This window comes from Sparus aurata, chromosome 3, assembly GCF_900880675.1.
Source record: "Sparus aurata chromosome 3, fSpaAur1.1, whole genome shotgun sequence".
NCBI lineage: Eukaryota > Metazoa > Chordata > Actinopteri > Spariformes > Sparidae > Sparus > Sparus aurata.
This window is the reverse complement of record NC_044189.1, coordinates 32,271,074-32,290,271: the sequence shown is the minus strand read 5'-3', so window position 1 is coordinate 32,290,271 and position 19,198 is coordinate 32,271,074. Positions and strand designations below refer to the sequence as shown.

General features: G+C 43.6%; 1 protein-coding gene across 5 annotated transcripts in view; it reads right to left on the bottom strand.

The window, feature by feature from the left end:
* sema4ab (sema domain, immunoglobulin domain (Ig), transmembrane domain (TM) and short cytoplasmic domain, (semaphorin) 4Ab) overlaps positions 1 to 19,198 on the bottom strand; it is a 64,176-nt gene that overhangs the window by 11,165 nt on the left and 33,813 nt on the right. For all 5 annotated transcript variants that reach the window (XM_030412657.1, XM_030412659.1, XM_030412658.1 and 2 more), the window contains 2 exons: positions 11,479 to 11,623; positions 10,820 to 11,009 (listed from right to left, as the gene is read on the bottom strand). In XM_030412657.1, coding sequence (XP_030268517.1) covers positions 10,820 to 11,009; positions 11,479 to 11,623 — 335 coding nt within the window. The remainder of the gene's footprint in view (positions 1 to 10,819; positions 11,010 to 11,478; positions 11,624 to 19,198) is intronic.

Below are 19,198 nucleotides of genomic sequence, written 5' to 3'. Positions count from 1 at the left end.
TAAAAGTCCTGTGTTTAGCTGTGCTATGCTATGCTATCTAGGCCCAGTTCAATGTAACCAGTTTTTCAAGAAAAGGTGCTAGTGGTTTCTTGGCTGATGAGCCAAGCAGCAGAAGGTTGGGATTCCATTGTTGAACAATGATGTTCTTGCTGTTCACGGTCAGCTGAAAGACCGCAGAGGAGGTATCTGGTTGCTCCTTTCCTTTGCTAGGAAAGCAGCTCAGTGTTAACTTACTTCTTGTTCCTCAGAGTTCTTCGGCCTGCTGCAAATGCAGCTTGCAGCTCTCAGCTGCTGGTAGGCCCAGTAGAATCCAGGAGAAGATAACTCGAGGGCAGGTAGCCCCACAATTAGAGAGGTGTGGGAAGAGCAGTGGAGAAGAGAGAGAAGAAAGGAAAAAGCTGGAGTTTTGACTAACTGGTCAGAGGGGGGTCGGTCACCCTGACCATTGGTAGTTCAAAGCTAAATTTGCACCTAGGTGTGAAGACTGGAGAATTCTGGGAAACTAGGTTCAGTTCGGAGTCCCTTTTGAAATCCACAGTGAACAACTTCATCTGTGGTTCCCAACATACTGTATATGTAGTGGAGATTTATTGAAATTCAATAAAAGGTATACTTTTTGGTGAAATGGAAGTTCTCACTTTACAGACATGTTTGATTCCAGTGTATAATCTGCAGTGAGAAACATGCTGCGTTTTGAGACCAGCACGGTGCAGAACTGCCAGACAGCTGGAGTTCTTGTGATAATTACATAATCACTCACGACCCCCTTTTTAGTGTCCTCTTTTTAGAGATTTTGTGCTGGTGTCAACATGGAGTGTTTTATTTTGAAAATAAACCCGATGTTATACTTGTTGGTGGTTCGGTGCGTGATTTCCTGTCTGCTCTGTGCTGGATTCAGCTAAATTGCTGCGTCATGGCTCCGGCCTTCGCCAAAATAGAAGTCCTGCGTATCTGCTCCGGAGGGCTGGGACGGAGCAGATACACTGCGCAGCGGACCCGGGGAAGTTAAAACATAGGTTTCATTCTAGTCTATCAGCTCCGCTGCCGTGACAGAGTGGTGTCCTTTTTAGATATCACATTCACAAGATGACCTTTGACCTTCGACCTTCAAAATGTAATCAGTTTATCCTTGTGTTGAATTTGACATCTGTGCCAAATTCAAAGAAACTCCTTCAAAGCATTCCTGAGATACCGCTTTCGCAAAATGCAAGGTCACAGTGACCTTGACTTTGCCTCCAAAATCTAAACTGTTCATCCTCAAGTCAGAGTAGACATTTGTGCAAAGTTTGAAGAGAAAATCCTCAGAGCGATCTGCCGTTTTCACAACAAGGGACCCTGGCAGAGGCATCAAAAATGGAAATGATGAAAATGCGAACGATTTCTTTAAGAATTGAAGAGACTTATAAACTGTCATCCGATCTGATTAACGTGATTGACATTTTATATCAAATGGTATTGCACGATAATCAAGTGGAATGTGCTACTGTCTACCTCCTACCATACATCATGACCCAACGGATAGTTATCATTTACAGGAAGCAGTCATTGTTACTTCCACCCAAAATGCCTGAAACCACGCCAACTGACTAACTCACCTGAGTTTTTGACTGCCACGTCAAATCAAAAAAGGCCAGGCCTGATACTAAGTTATACAAGTTACTGGGCATGCTTTTTGATTCATATTTTGGGCAGATGTAACAATAAATGTTTGAGGTATACATTAAATGTGCAATTTGTAAGAATTTCATTTTGAAACATTTAAAAAAAGATAACTAACATTATCAACAGCATGTGAAAAAAACAACAGTTTTTTATGTCAAGCACGTCTATGTATTGTGTTGAAGTTGCATGCTAACCAACTAGCCTTGGGTCTGAAAACCTCTTTCTTCAAATGGTCCAAGCTTAGCAGGTTGACAGTAGCTACAGTCAAGGATGTATTACCAGAATGTATTTCACAGCAGTTATCAGTTACATATGTGACAGAGAGGGAGTATGAATTCAGCAGGTGGCCAATTCTTACTCATTTGCAACTGTAATTGTCTGGTGGTTTGGAGTTGACTACTCAGTGTGTTTACATAGCCTCGGAGTGCTACGCTGAAAAGACCTAGTTGCTATGGACGATCCGGTTATTATAGACACAGATTAAATATTTAACTGTCATGTGTCATCACAGTAACAGCGTTACATACATTAGCAGCTGTAAACACTCATAAAAACATTATAAAAATACATCCTGTGGTTTGGCGCCGACCTGTATACTGAACACATACGGAGTAGTTCACATTTATAATCATCAGAACGTTACAAACATTGTTTCTGGTACCTCTCTGTTTCCTGAATATATCCGTACGTGTGTGAATGTGTAAATGAGAAGCATTAATTTATAGCACTTTGTAGAAGGAGCATTATAAAGTTCACTCCATTGACTTGTATTAGTTCCCTGGGGCGACGTCGATGTACAGTCCAGCGCTGATACCTTCAGTTTATTACCGGGAATAATGACTGTAAAAGTACCGTGTGGTTCATGGTTCTGATTGTGAAACTGCAGTCTGACCCACAGTCACTGCCAGCCACTGCCAGTTTCATTACGATCACCGTAAATGTTAGAGCATTTGTGCACTGGAAAAAAAGGTGCGACTGATTTGACCAAGCAAATGCGAACCATGGCTGGCTTGACTACAGTACAGAACTGGAATATGGTGGTGATTTCCCCGCTGTTTCTGAAAACATGTACCTCAGTCTATGCTACCAACACAGCCTTCACACTCTCCTCTTGTCTCTCCTCTTGCTCCAGCATCGAATATGCACACTGCCCCTCAACGTATTAGATGTGTAGCACTGTCGGTCAGACAGGGGGTTGAAGAAGAGATGCCACTGACGTCACTCTCCTGCGCCGCTTGGTATTGCGAATTCAAATTGAATTTTGGAACATTCTTTGTTGGGGGCGGGCTTGAAAACGAAAAAGCAGTTTTCTTTTTAATTGTGTAACAAAATGAGCAGTCTTGAAGAAGAAAATGAAAATGCAATCTGGATGATTTATTACTACTCAAATAATGCAGCTATGACCTTGAAATGAAAAAGCCTTTCTGCTAATGCATTTCAATTTTCAAATTTGACTCTTCAAACTGAATTTTGGTAACTATTTGCTGGGGCATCTTTTGAAAATTAAATCTTAAATTTCCTTTTCTTTATCATATTAATTAAGTTACAAAATGAGCAGTCTTGAAGAAGAAAATGAAAATGCAATTCGGATGATTTATTATTAATTTTATTTGTGAGTCAAAAAATGCAGCTATATTCTGAAAATGAAAAGGCATTTCTGTTAATGCATTTTAACTTGAATTATGGTACAGATTCGCTTCCATAAAATTAGCACCCACCACCCACCAAATGCGGGTGAATTTGTGTGCTGGCGGGTGAATTGAATCAGTTTACCAGCTACTGTAGCGGGTTCATTCCAGTCAGATCTGATCAAATTAATCTCAATGATTGATATCTTGGTTAAGGCATAACAGTGCGTTTTCCACAACCCAAGAGTTAGATCTGGTCAAATTATATGCTTCTGATTGGACCAAAGTGTCAGTTGGACATCAGAAGGGCCGGAATTCTAGAAACTACTAGAATGGCCGTAAGCGGTCATTGTGACCGCTAATTTTTAAACTCTATAATCTCTCATTTAAATAGCCCACTGAGTGATTAATGCATTCATTATGTCATGATATATATTTTTTTAAACGAAATAACACCAAGATTTACATTTTAACAAGTTTAATTATACATATATTAATATTCATATCATAGCACATAGTAAACCGTAATTATTGCATTTAAACAAGATTTCAATAGAGAAAATTAACAATTAAAAGAAATGTATTTGATTATGAAACATTTTGTAATAATATATAATAAAAAATAATAATCATCACAAAAGCTGGAAACAAGCTGATCTAAAACAAAAACAAAAAAAGAGCTGTTGCGATCACTGGTCACAGTCTTCACAGATTACCTCCGCTCTGCTCGCACAGTTACACAGGCCTGTGGCATTTCAAGTGCCCGATGTTTTGTTCCATTTGCAGCTCTTTCGGACCGGCACTGCCTCCGTGTCTGCTGCTGCTGCTGCAGTGGTTGCTTCCGCTGCTGCCCACCTTGTCCCCTCCATGTATTCTGCCCTCAGCTCCTTTGCCAGCTGCTGCAGGACTTTCCTCCAAGCTCTCCTGCTACTGGTGCACTCCTTGAATAAAATGCAGGCATTGATCCCAGCCAGGTCGAGGATGTTATGGTAGACCGTGACTGGCCATCTTCGCGTACTGCCTTTGACGGAGTACGCCCTCGCCATCTGGTCCGGGACGTCAATGCCGTACTTTGTGTTGTTGTAGTACATCACAGACTCTGGTTTTGCCTTCGCCACACTACAGGTGCCCACACCTGTGTACATGGTGCTCAAGATGCAGACATTCTTCCTCGGCTTTCCCTGGTGCCAACCAGGCTACATAATACAACTATATAATAATTAACTTACAAGTAAATTTGCAAAGAAGCACAGCTGGAGACTGCTAACAAAGTTAGAGACAAGAGAGACAATGAAAGCAGCAAACTGCGCGAAAAATGCAACAATGAAACCCTGTGAAATGATGTGTGGTCAATATGGTCAATATTTTGCAGGGAATAGATTGGAAGTGGGACAGAGAGGGGGGGGTTGTGGCTTGCAGTAAACTTCCTCCGCCCTAAATTCGAACCCGGGTCCACTGCGTATGTGGCATGCACGCCAACCACTCGACTCCCGGCGCAGATAAGACACTGCCTTCTGTTGTCACCGTGAAGGCAGGAAGGCAGCGCATCATAGGGGAGGATGGAAGTGGAATGCCACAGATTAAGATAGGTAGTGGAGTGCAGCCAGAGGTGATTCTTCCTTTTGAAAAGGGACAGCGGTCAAGTGACCAGGTTTCACGAGCGTCCTGCAGTAGCGGTGTTTAACCAAAGAACCCACTCAGTTGTTTCATATCGCAGTGGAATCCACTTCGTTCATCGCGGAAGAGTTGGGCAGAATCACAACTACACACATCTTGTTGTGTGCCACCTTGAGAGGGCAGACACAACACGCAAATGGCATTCTTAGCAAATTGGCTTATTTGAAAATTGTGTGCTGTGGCTTACTACCACTGACTTATCCATTATGTGGCTCAACCCATTAACCTTCAACTATGCCCTGTTGTAACGTGCAATTCAGACAAAACTACCTGCAAATGCCATGTACATCTGACTATGTTTGTCATCACTGCACATAAATATGTGTAGAATAATGCTTCATTTGCCTTCTTTCAAAAAATGTATTTATGGCTGTCTATCAGTGTCAAGCTTTTGATCTAAGTTCTGCTTTGTTTACTAGTTTTTATCCCAAGAAGTGCATGCTGCCACCTTCTGAAGTTTCAATAAAATCTGATGAATATGATACATGTGCCTTGAAAGACAACAGTGCCATTTAGTGGCGACTTGCATCACCTACACCATCAATTCATGTGCTTCTAAGCAAAATTGACCACTTCCTGTTTGACTGAGAGTGTGGGTGTAAATGAGTCATTTGTGCGTCTTGTCATGACACACATGCGTGCCACATTTCATTCATGTACATGCATGTAGGACGCCCAAATTGCCTGAAATAAAACTTGCTTCATGTTTCCAGTGGGTGGCGCTATGGATATGACACAGTATTGATGCACAGATCTATTCAGGGCCACTCCCTCTAGATTCCCTCTAGATTTGGCCGAGCTAGGAAATAGTATGAAGGAGATATCAGCACTTGATGCTTCATGACGAAGGATTGTTATGGCAGGCTCCACAACTGCCAGCAGGTATGACTTAGGATAAAGATTTTAATAACTCTTCATTTTCAAGGTCAGAGGATGCTACTGAGTGACTTTGAAGTCGGTGGTGTTACATCTGTAGGAGGAGATAATTTGCGTACAAAGATTGGCATAATTCAACATGGCGGACAAAAGCAAAATGGCAGACTAAGTATTGATGCTGAAATTCGTTCGGGGAGACAGCCTCTACAGTTACAAGCAGTTTGGTGTGGATAGGAAATTGTATGTTGAAGTTATGAAGCCTCGATGCTTGCCGGCGTGAGGACAAAATGGTTTCCACCGCACCGCCCACTAAACCTTGGCGCAAATGAATGATTTTAATAACTTTTGTTCTTCAAGGCATGAAGAAAATTACTGAGTTAATTTGAAGACTGTGGTGTTTAAGCTCTAGGACAAGATAATTTTCAAATTAGGCATGAATTTGTCAAAAATGTGGCCAAATTTCTAAATAACTGACTTCCTGTTGGACTGAGAGTATGCATCCAAATGGGTTTTCCGTGCGTCTGGTCGTGATGAATGTGTGTACCAATTTTCGTCCTTCTATGTTACAAGTAGGAGGCGGGGCATCACAATAGGGGGCGCTACAGAGCCCACGCGTCACGGCCACGCCCCATGACTACACAGATCTCATCAGGGCGACTCCCTCTGCATTCCTGAGAGATTTGGCCGAGATAAGACATTGTATGAAGAAATTATGAGGACACGATGCTTCACGGCGAAGGATTCGAATTGCCCGCTCCACTGTGGCCAGCAGGTATGATGTAGGATAAAGATTTTAATAACTTTTCATCTTCAAGGTCAGAGGATGCTACTGAGTGACTTTGAAGTCGGTGGTGTTACATCTGTAGGAGGAGATAATTTAAGTACGAAGATTGGCAATATTTCAACATGGCGGCCAAAAGCAAAATGCCAGACTAAGTATTGATGCTGAGATTTGTTCGGGGAGACAGCCTCTACAGTTACAAGCAGTTTGGTGTGGATAGGAAATTGTATGTTGAAGTTATAAAGCCTCGATGCTTGATGGCGTGAGGAAAAAATGGTTTCCACCGCACCGCCCACTAAAGTTTGGCGCAGCTGAATGATTTCAATAACTTTTGTTCTTCAAGGCATGAAGAAAATTACTGAGTTAATTTGAAGACTGTTGTGTTTAAGCTCTAGGACAAGATAATTTTCAAAGTAGGCATGAATTGGACAAAAACGCCGCCACACATCTAATTGGCTGCCTTCCTGTTGGACAGACACTAGTGGTCCAAATGGGTTGTTTGTGCGTCTGGTCATGAGGAATCTGCGTATTGAATTTCGTTCTTCTACACACTTGTGGGAGGCGGGGCTGAACATTAGGGGGCGCTACAGAGCCCGCAGGTCACGACCTCACCCAACGACATTAAATTATCAAATTTTTCGCCAGATGTGATGTATATTCCAAATTTGATGAGTTTTTGGATATGTTCAGGCATCCAAAACTGCAGTCAAAGCGCAGAAGAAGAATAATAATAAGAATCTTTCTAATTTCAATAGGGACCTCACAGGTCGATGACCTGCTCGGGCCCTAATTAAAATACAGACACTTTTAGGAAAAGTCATTTAACAGCAGTACTTCTCTATAAGTGTTTATCTTTTCCGATCGATTCCTAATATATACAACTAATGAAAAGAAATTAAATTAAATTAGAAATTAAATTAAAGCTGCAAGCAGTGATGAACGGCCCTCGCCGGCCGCGCACGTCGGGCTGATGCGCAGTCGGATTGCCTGTACACCTGTTGCTTGCATGTCGCGATGGGGAGAAAACAAGCAGTAAACTTCATGTCAATCGGATGATGTTTGTCTGACTTGCTGTGTCAAGTGGGTGGCGCTACGGATATGACACAGTTTTGATGCACGGATATATTCAGGACGACTCCCTCTACATTCTTGAGAGATTTGGTGTACATGGGGAATTGTATGTTCCAATGTTCCAAAAGTTACAATGACTTGATGCTTTACGGCGAAGGATTTAACTGGACCGCACCACCAGGCCCACCAGGTATGACATAGCTGAAAGATTTCTATAACTTTTGATCTTCAAGGCATGAAGATGATACTGAGTGAATGTGAAGACTGTGGTGTTTAAGCTCTAGGACAAGATAGTTTTCAAAGTAGGCATGAATTTGGGAAAAATGACGCCACACATCAAAATGGCTGATAGGATCAAGATTTTCCTAGCGTGTCATTGGCATCTTCCAAGGAGTATACTGACTGACTGTGAAGTCTGTGGTGTCCAATCTGTAGGAGGAAGACGTGAAAGTATGATGTACGGCAATATTTCGAAATGGTCGCCAAATTCAAAATGGCCGACTTTGTATGGATGTGTAGATGTATTCAGGGCGAGACTGTCTACATTTATGAGGAATTTGGTGGAGATGGGGCATTGTATGTGGAAGTTATAAGGACTTGATGCTTGACAGCGAAGGAAAAAAATGGCATCTGCCGTCACACCCACCAGGTATGACACAGCTGAAAGATTTCCATAACTTTTGTTCTTCAAGGCATGAAGATGATACTGAGTGAATGTGAAGACTGTGGTGTTTAAGCTCTAGGACAAGACAGTTTTCAAAGTAGGCATGAATTTGTCAAAAACGCCACCACACATCAAAATGGCTGACTTCCTGTTGGACTGAGAGTATCGGTCCAAATTGGTTTTTGTGCGTCTGCTCATGATGAATGTGCACACCGAATTTCGTTCACGTACGTGCATATAGGAGCCAGGGAGTCACAATAGGGGGCGCTACAGAGCCCGCAGGTCACGACCACGCCCAGTGACAATGCAGGATCACAATTTTCGCCAGATGTGATATATATTCCAAATTTGGTGAGTTTTGGGGTATGTTCAAGCCTCCAAAACTGCGGTCAAAGTGGGATAAGTATAATAAGAATACAGTGGAAAATGCTTATAGTGATCACGTTGGTTCAGAGCCAATTTGATCACTATAAGCGGTTGATTGCTATAACCGAATTCTTATTTCACTTCATTTTTTATGCAGAATATCATCTTAATGCCATTTGTATCGTTTTTCAATGAGAAAAATTTAACGAAACGGACAGCTTCAGCATTTACTGAATTTTATTATGGTTTCAAACACATTCGTTTCAAATGCTCCTTTTGAGATGCACCATGCAGGTTTAATTACTGCGAAGTGGGCAGACATAACTCAAATACAGTATGTAACTTATTCTGTTAGTTGCCGCCGGTGCATTTTTTTAACAAGTCTGAAAATAAAGTTTGAAACAAACTGTTTCATAGAACAACAACATAGAAGATAACAACTGCATCAAGAAAATTTAAGCTACCTCTGTTTTGTGTTGCGGCTCTGCTGCGCCGCATTAAGAAGTCACTTCACAAATGTATCCATGGATCCCTGGATCAGAGTGTTGTCCAACACCAAGTTCACTTCTTTTTAAAAACGATGTAAAAGGTCAAAGTTTTTGAAACCAACATGCAGGAGACCAGTCTTTAAAATGCAAACTGCATTCCTCATCTCAGCTCTGGATGGGACAACGGTCTCCTCTTCTTCATCCTCCTCCTCCTCCCCCTCCTCCTCGGTGCGCGCAGCACTGGTACCCGCACCAAAGTGCTCTTGTATCTCCGAGATGATGTCCTCAACTGTCACGGGCTCTAACACCGGAGTGCTGTCATCACTTACGATCCACTGCTCAAACTCGTCAGTGCTGATCTCAGCAGGTGGATCAACGTGGATCTCTTGTTGTTTAATTAGACTACACAAGGTAGCCTGAGGAATGCCAAGCTTCGCTGCAGCATCTCGTTGGCTCGTTTTTGGCAATTTGTCATAAGCCTCGAGGAGACTATGTTTTTCATTAAGAGAAAAAGACTTCCTTTTTCCAGCCATTATTCGTGTTCTTGCTGCCCGGTGTCAACTCGTTACGTTAGCTAGCGAGGCAGAAGCAGACATCCAGCCAGGAATCATGGGAGTAAAATATAAAATACACGTAGTTTTAAAATTATTTTTGCACATGTTTTCATTCATAAAATGACCAAACATGAACACTATAAGCGGATTTCTTGATTACTATAAACAAATGATTTAAACAGCATTTGTACAGAAATGATTCTGTCCCAAGCCTTTTGATCCATATAAGCGGTTGATTACTATATCTGTGATCACTATAAGCGGTTTCCACTGTATTTTTTTCAATTACAATAGGGACCTCGCAGGTCGGTAGGCTTACTGTAAATTCCTGTAGTTGCAGAGAGATATTGATATAGATTTCTAACCACCTAACCTTCATTTTGAACCACTTTGTTGATTCAGACTTAATATCCTGTTATTTCACGACCTAGTAGATGACCTTTATAGTTTTACCCCTGTAATCATTCATTGGTATCACATAATTACTGAATAATCAACTCTGCTTACAAGTACTGATTGGGAAATACTATTTGTATGTCTTGTTCAAGAAAAATATGTTTCTAGGCATTGTACTGTACACATCAATGCATAGATATAAAAGTGGCTGGTAAAAATGTTGAGTGGCAGGTAGATTTTAGAATTTACCAGCCACATTGGCAGGTGGACAAAAAAGTTAATTTCCATCCCTGCCTTGTACCATACTGAAGCTTCTTAAAAGCTTTACCTTATTTAAAGCAGAGGCTATAACTGCCACAAGGTAGTTCTAGTTGTCAATAATTTTTTGTTACTTCCACTTTCTTCAGATGATAAATGAATGGAAGAAAATGACGGAATCTGTTTTTATCATATCAAAACTAAATAAATCTAATCAGCTTTAAATAAAAAAAATAATTTGATAATTTATCACTACAGTTTTCATTTCAAATCCATATTCCCCCTATATTTTTCTATTTGCATGACTTTTCGTCACCCTCACTTGTTTTTATTTCATTTTTATTGATTCAGCCCCTCATAAAAAAGAAGGACATAGTGTGTCAGAGTGGTGTGCTTACCTGTGAGCAGAAACAGGATGGTGTAGTCTCTGTTGTTGGCAGCCTGGACTCTCTGGACAGTCAGATGGCTGTAGCTGTGTTCAGCAGACACCATGGTCAGACTTCTTGCAACTGGCCGAACACTGTCGTCGGCAAGGAAGTTTTCTTTGACAAAGCGCAGGGCGTTGTCTGATGCATTGTGCAGGCCACACTGCCACACAAAAACACACACATTTTAGTAGAGTATGTTACCATTTTCACAAACTGCCCAAATTTCTACATTACAGGAAATAGTTAAATAATTGTGATTAAATCATTCAAATTCATTACAACTTGGATCTCAGGTTCATAATTGTGTTCATTTTGTGATTTATTATCAGAATTCAGCATTGCCATTATGTTAATTTCCCTGACTGCACAGAGTGAAGCTCTTGGTTCCATTGGTTAGTACAATGTTTTCACTGGTAGAGGTGGACAATAACACCCAAGTGGTAATAAACTCAGGTATTAGGTAATATTAATGGTTATGCCATTGAGGAACTTCCTCTAGTAAGTTGGGACATGGGCTCATGTGTTAAAGCTAGTATATCAAGCATCTCTTTATTCAAGTCTCTCCTCTTTTCAAGGACAAAATGAGCAGTCCCTTTCTATTTTCATATCAATTAGAAGAGACTATTTACCTCTCCAGGGTTTGCGACCTTTTCTTGAACCTGTGTGCTCCACTGTAATGTGTCCCGGTTCAGAACTTTGTAATTACCAGAGAAAACTGATTTGATGTCAGTCAGGCGGAATGAACACACAGCTGACTGTCCAGAGTTGACAGACCTAGGTAATGGAAAAACAAACATTAAAGATAATATAACTGGGCACTACATACAAATTCCCCATGATGCTGTAAGGCACACCGACGTGTTTCTTGGATGCCCCTGTAGGTAAATACAAATGTACAGTTATGAATCCTCCTGCTGATGATTGACCACCAGCTCTTGCTGACATATACATGTCTTCTCCATCTAAAGTGTGCAGGTTGTCAAAACGTATTGTTTTGTAGATGAAGCAGTGTAAGAGCACTGACCTGAACAGCTGGTCCACTTTCAGTGGGTCATGTGCTAGTTCAGTGGTTGTTTTGCCACTGTGTATTACATTGAAGAATACATATTGCTTTATGATGAATTTCTTCCTTGTGTTTCTAGTATAAAAATATACGTCTCTTTGAGGTTTTACTAAAAACAACATCCTGAATGTCAGGCCCGGTTCTAGACTGCCTGGATTGGGGGGGAGTAAAAAATGTTGATGGGTCACCAACTGCTACTGTGTTGAGTGCCATTGAGATTACGTTTTTTTGTATGCCTCCCAGTCTATGATGCAAACCCAGATGTAAGCATCGCAGATTCACCGTGGTTCCATCGGCAAAGCTCTAACGGGAATTCTTTTTCTGGATTGATGAAGAAAACAAATTCTGTGGCCAACAAATTATTGATGTCAGTCTACTAACATATTTAGGGTTCTAACCCCGAAAGGGTAGAACCCTATTGAGTTTGTGCTGGTTTATTATTATTATTATTATTATTATTAGGGACCGAGCAGGTCAAAGACCTGTGAGGTCCCTATTGTAATTGAAAAAATTATAAGGGCCCGAAAAGGTCAAAGACCTGTGAGGTCCCTATTGTCATTGAAAAAATTATTAGGGCCCGAGGAGGTCAAAGACCTGTGAGGTCCCTATTGTTATTGAAAAAATATTGTTATTATTAGGGCCCGAGCAGGTCAAAGACCTGTGAGGTCCCCATTGTAATTGAAAAAATGATTAGGGCCCGAGCAGGTCAAAGACCTGTGAGGTCCCTATTGTCATTGAAAAAATTATTAGGGCCCAAGAAGGTCAAAGACCTGTGAGGTCCCTATTGTAATTGAAAAAATTATTAGGGCCCGAGCAGGTCAAAGAACTGTGAGGTCCCTATTGTCATTGAAAAAATTATCAGGGCCCGAGCAAGTCAAAGACCTGTGAGGTCCCTATTGTTATTGAAAAAATATTGTTATTATTAGGGCCCGAGCAGGTCAAAGACCTGTGAGGTCCCTATTGTCATTGAAAAAATTATTAGGGCCCGAGCAGGTCAAACACCTGTGAGGCCCCTATTGTAATTGAAAAAATTCTTATTATTATTATTATTATTCCTCTCCAAGTTTGACTGCAGTTTTGAAAGCCTGATCATACCTGAAAACTCACCAAATTTGGAATCTACGTCACATCGGGCGAAAATTGCGATACTGCAATGTCATTGGGCGTGGTCGTGACGAGCAGGCTCTATAGCGCCCCCTAATGCAAGAGGACGCTGGCGTGAATATCGCTGCTTCTCCATCCACAACAAAACTACCTCTTCTGCTGAAAATATGAAAGCCAAACTGTTTTTACAAGCTCTATGGCTGCGCTACAAACTTTGAAGGCTGCACACATGAACGGTTGGCTCTGGTGGATTCACCTTTCTCCACCGATCAGCTGTTAGCCCCGCTGGTCAGCTTATAGCCCTGCTGTTAGCCCCGTTGATCAACCGTTAGAAACGCTAACTTCCAAACCGGCGTTCTCAATTCTCTGTGGACTATCCAGCAGTATACCATTGGTCCTCTCTGCACTACAACCTCACGATTATTCACCACCTGGCTCCTGTATCACTCTCCTCTGCTACTGGGGTCTCCCCTGACTTACGACGATGTTGGTTGGTCGCTGCTCCGCCGCTGCTGACGGGGTCTTTAAACACTCAGCGCTGGAGCTCATGGACCTTTGTTGTAACTTCATCCCAAACTCTATCACTAGGATTAAATCTCTTGGTCTCCTTCGTCACACCCGCTATATGCACAGGGGCTCTAGACGCAAGTTTAATACAGACAATGCTATTCCCTGCAGCACTGGCAGCGGTGCTGCTATTCCCTCCATGCTGACTGACAGGCGCTCCATTGCACCGGCTCAACGTCATCTAAACCAACCACAGGTGCGCACACCGAGCTATCTGAGACCCTTGGCTTGTGTGAATGGTGCTGCTTCCTCCACATCCCCTGCATCAGCATCTGTGAACAACACTGCAGCTTTCATGCTGCTAAATCCACATCCACTAAACAACAAATGACTACTCATCCATGAAATCATCACAGACAAGAAAATTTACTTTCTTTGCCTAACTGAGACATGGCAGCATCAACAGGACTTCTTTACTCTAAATCAAGCCACTCCCCCAGGCTATGTTTACATCCAGAAGCCCCGCTCTGAGGGCCGTGGTGGTGGGCTGGCAGTCATACATCGAGCCGACTTCCTGGTTAAACAACTTCCAGTGCTGAATGTCACCTCATATGAGTGTGCAGCCTTCTTTCTGGCTGGGCATACACAGCTACAGGTTGTCCTCATCTAATGCCCTCCAAAAGCCTCCTCCGCCTTCCTGTCTGAGCTGTCTGAGCTACTCACCTCCATCTGCTCTATGTCTACATCTACACTCCTGCTTGGAGATTTCAACATCCAAGTGGACTCCACCAGCTGCCCCTTTGCCTCTGAATTCCTGTCACTCCTGGATTGCTTCAACATCACACAGCGGGCTGCACTAAGCGCAATTGACTTTGTACACTGGCGCTTGTATAATTCCTATTTTGCATTCGGCGCACATTGGAATTTTCCCTCCACAGACGCACGTCCTTAAATTAGGGAATGAATTTGCCGTCCCGGGGGCGGTTCAGCGAAAAGAGGAGGCGTGTTCCGGCGCAAACATTCACTGGTGCTATTTTGCTGTTTCAGAAAACAATTCCGCAACAGACCAGAAAAAACCTAATCTAAAGTCAGTGGCGCTTATTCAGATGCTATTTTAAGGGCGCATGCTTGGCCATAATGTAGCGTGTGCTCAACATGCATACACTTTGCTTCTCTCATCTACAAGGAAGCAGTTCCCGTTTTTGCAAACCATACAAAAAAAAGTTAAAAAGATTTAAACAGAAGAACTAATTATTTTTCCCTCTGAAATGCGCCGCGCCCGCCGTAGTCTTGAGGGTCTGGGAGTGGCAATGCGCGATGTGCTCCTAGTGGAGCCGGTGGACAGAGATGGAGTTGGGGGAGGAGGAGGAAGGGGCACAACAGGAACAGGTGGTGCGTTCAGAGACTTGAGGCGATGCGCCTGAGAGGCAGCAGCAACATCGCCACCTGGTCAAGATGGGCATTAATACCTTGCTGCATTCCGGACAGTGTGGTCCGGTCTGACAAGGCTGCCACGGTGTGTAGTGGGTCTGGATCCTCTGCACCTTGGTGTTTGCGCTGTTCCCTCATCAGCTGGCCGTTGCGCACTGCTCGGCCCGTGCGCACTGCTCCCGAGGCCCGGTGCGATGTCATGGGGATGCCAGCCTTAGAAACAATTGTGGCATTTCCTCCCACGCCCATTTAACCAAAGCTAATTTGGATGGGTTTCTCCCATCCCCATACAATGCCACTTCTCGGTCTTTTACAGCCCTGACGAGAACTCCTCGGCTGTGAACCGCTCCTGGCGTGCGCCTGGCAAATTCGCCATTATAATAGCAATCCGCCATGGAACAAGCGCGCCTGCTTTTAAAGGGAATGTGAGATGACGCTCTGATTGGTTTATTGCACGTTACGCCCAAACCACACCTATGACTAATGTAGCTACTTCAGACCAACCCATTTTAGATTTGCGTCGGGCGCAAGAGTAATTTATCCCGCCGGCATAATAGCTACAGCGCCTGAGATCCGCCCACAAAGCTACTTGCGTTTTGCGTTTGATACTTGCGTTTCAGATCGTTAAGATAGAGCCCAGCATGTTAAAGGTCCCACCCATGTCAAAGTCCACACATTGGATCTGGTGTGCTCCACAGGCACAGCTCCCTTCCATCTACAGTGCCTGGACCTTGCTGTTTCTGACCACTATGCCGTCCTCTTCACTGTTCCTGTCCCTGTGCCCAAGAAAGCGCATAAGTCGAAACATCACATACAGGAACATCAAGACAGTGAACACTCTGGCCCTGACCAATATCCTGGAAACCCACCTGGCCTCTGATGCCCTCGACACCTCACTGGATGGGCTGGTGGCCCACTATAATGCTTCTGTCTCCTGGGGTCTTGACTCTCTTGACCCTCTTAAAACCCGGACTGTCTCATTTACCTATTCTGCATTCTAGTTCACCATTGAACTCCACACCCTAAAGACTACTGGTCGCCGTCTCGAGAGGCTCTATAAAAGATCTGGCTTCACCGTCCATCATGAAGCCTATAAAGACCACGTTAGATCTTATAAAGAAGCTCTCTCTAAGGCTAAAACAAACTACTACGCCACCCTCATTCGAGACCAGCAAAAAAAAAACAGAATGTTGTTCTTCACTATTAACCGGCACCTTAACCCTCTAGATGTCCCCCAGCTTTCTGGTGCCCCTGACCTCTGCTTCAAGTTCCTAGACTTCTTCCAGGAAAAGGTGGCTACCATTCACCAGCAACTCCTGGCATCTGCCACCACCCCACCATATGCACCTCAGACACGGACAACTGATCCTCAAACTGTTCGCCTGCCCCAGTGCTCCCTCTCCTCCTCTCCTGTGAACTCTATTTCTGTTGCTAAGTTAGTCTCCCAGGCCAAAGCCTCCACCTGCTCTCTGGACCCCATGCCGACAACTCTGGTGAAGTCTTCCCTGCCTGCCCTATGCCCCCTCATGATGGACATTATCAACTCATCTCTACAATCTGGCATGGTACCGTCCACCTTCAAAACAGCTTCAGTGACCCCCATCCTCAAGAAGCCAGGTCTGGACACACATGACTTACGTAACTACCGGCCGATCTCCATACCTCCTTTCCAAAGCAAAATCCTGGAAAGAGCAGTTGCCGCCCAACTCCAGCAGCACATGTCCAACCATGAGCTCGATGAACCCCTTCAATCTGGCTTCAGGGCACGCCATAGCTCAGAAACTGCCCTCATCAAGATCATCATCGACCTCCTTATCGCTGCAGATTCTGGCCACATCAGTATTCTGATCCTCCTGGACCTCTCTGCAGCCTTTGACACAATATTCCACACCATCCTTCTTACCCGCTTATCTGACTACCTTGGTCGCACCGGTACAGCACTCTCCTGGTTCCAGTCCTATTTAACAAACAGGAAACAGTTTGTCACCATTGGAGACTCCAGTTCCACCCCAGCTCCAGTCAACCAGGGTGTGCCTCAAGGCTCTGTACTTGGACCCCTCCTCTTCACCATCTACATGCTCCCCCTTAGTCAGGTAATTCACAAACATGGTCTCAATTTCCATTCCTATGCTGATAATACTCAATTATATCTCTGCACCAAACCATCCACCCAGCTACGCCCACAGTCACTCGTCAACTGCCTGCATGATATAAAACTCTGGATGACAGCAAACCTACTCAAACTAAACACCAATAAAACAGAGCTCATGGTTGTGGCCTCCAAGGCGCTGCTCCAGAAGGTTGGAGATCTTCTCCTGGACGTGGACGGCTGCACTATATCCCCATCCACAGAAGTCCACAACCTGGTTGTCATCCTTGATTCCACACTATCTTTCCAATCACACATAAAATCCACCACTAAATCAGCTTTTTACCATCTCAAAAACATCTCCAGACTCCGGCCCTCTCTGTCTGAACCTGTGGCTGAGACCCTCATCCATGCCTTCATCACCTCCCGCCTGGACAACTGTAATGGAGTCCTGTCTGGGCTCCTTTCCAAAACCCTGGGCAGGCTCCAGTATGTGCAGAACTCTGCTGCCAGGGTCCTCACCCGCACCAAGCCCTGGTGACACATCACCCCCACTCTCATCCGCCTTCACTGGCTCCCAGTTAAATCATGTATCAATTACAAAATTCTCCTCCTGACCAATAAATCTCTCCATTCCCTCACCCCCCAATATCTGTCTGACCTCCTCAGCACCTATACCCAGTCTCGGACACTGCGCTCATCAGGCACACACCAGCTCTCCATCCCTCACACCAAACTACAAACCCTCAGCAACAGAGCCTTCTGTGTGACAGCCCCCACTCTCTGGAACACTCTCCCTGCTGAAATCCGCAAACTGACTTCTCTGGAGACTTTCAAACGAGACTTAAAAACTCATCTTTTAAATAAGGCTTATCAGCTCTAGATCTCGCCACACCAATGAACTTTTCTATTTCTTTATCTTATATGTATTTTTTCTTTTCTTGTTAGGACCCGAGCAGGTCAAAGACCTGTGAGGTCCCTAATGCAATTGAAAAAAATATTCTTATCATTATTCCTCTCCAAGTTTGACTGCAGTTTTGGAAGCCTGAACATACCCGAAAACTCACAAAATTTGGAATATACGTCACATCCGGCGAAAATTGCGATACTTCATTGTCATTGGGCGTGGTTGTGACCTGCAGGCTCTATAGCTCCCCCTAATGACTTGCCCCGCCTCCTACTTGCACATACACAAACGAAATTCGGTTTGCACATTCATCATGAGCAGACACACAAAAAACCCATTTGGACCCATACTCATACCAGGAAGTCAGCCATTTTGATGTGTGGCGGCATTTTTTTCCAAATTCATGCCTACTTTAAAAAATAATCTTCTCCTAGAGCTTAAACACCACAGTCTTCACATTTACTCAGCATCATCCTCATGCCTTGAAGATTAAAAGTTATGCAAATCTTTCAGCTACGTCATACCTGGTGGGCGGGACGGTGGAAACCATTTTTTTCCTTCATCGTGAAACATCAAGACTTTATAACTTCTACATACAATTTCCCATCTACACCAAATTGCACATACATGTAGACGGTGTCGCCCTGAACACGTCTCAGCAGCAATATTTAGTCGGCCATTTTGATTATGGCCGCCATTTTGAAATATTTCCAATCCTCGCACTGTAACGACCTCCTCCTACAGATTTAATTGAACAGACTTCACAGTCACTCAGTATCATCCTGAGACCTTGAAGATGAAAACCTGTTAAAAACTTTCGCCTACGTCATACCTGCTGGCCACGGTGGTGCGGTCAATTTCAATCCTTCGCCGTAAAGCATCAAGTCCTCGTAACTTCTACATACAATTCCCCTTCTACCCCAAATCTCTCAGGAATGCAGAGGGAGTCGCCCTGAATACATTTGTGCATCAAAACTGTGTCATATCCATAGCCCCACCCACTGGACACAGGAAGTCGGACAAAAAACATCATGATGTAATGCCCTGCCTCCTACTTGCACATACAGGAACGAAATCCGGTGTCCATATTTGTCATGAGCAGACGCACAAAAAACCCTCTTGGACCCATACCATCAGTCCAACAGGCAGTCGTCCATTTTGATGTAAAACGCCATTTTATGCCTCGTTCAAAAATCATCTCCTCCAAGAGCTTAAACACCACAGTCTTCACATTCACTCAGCATCATC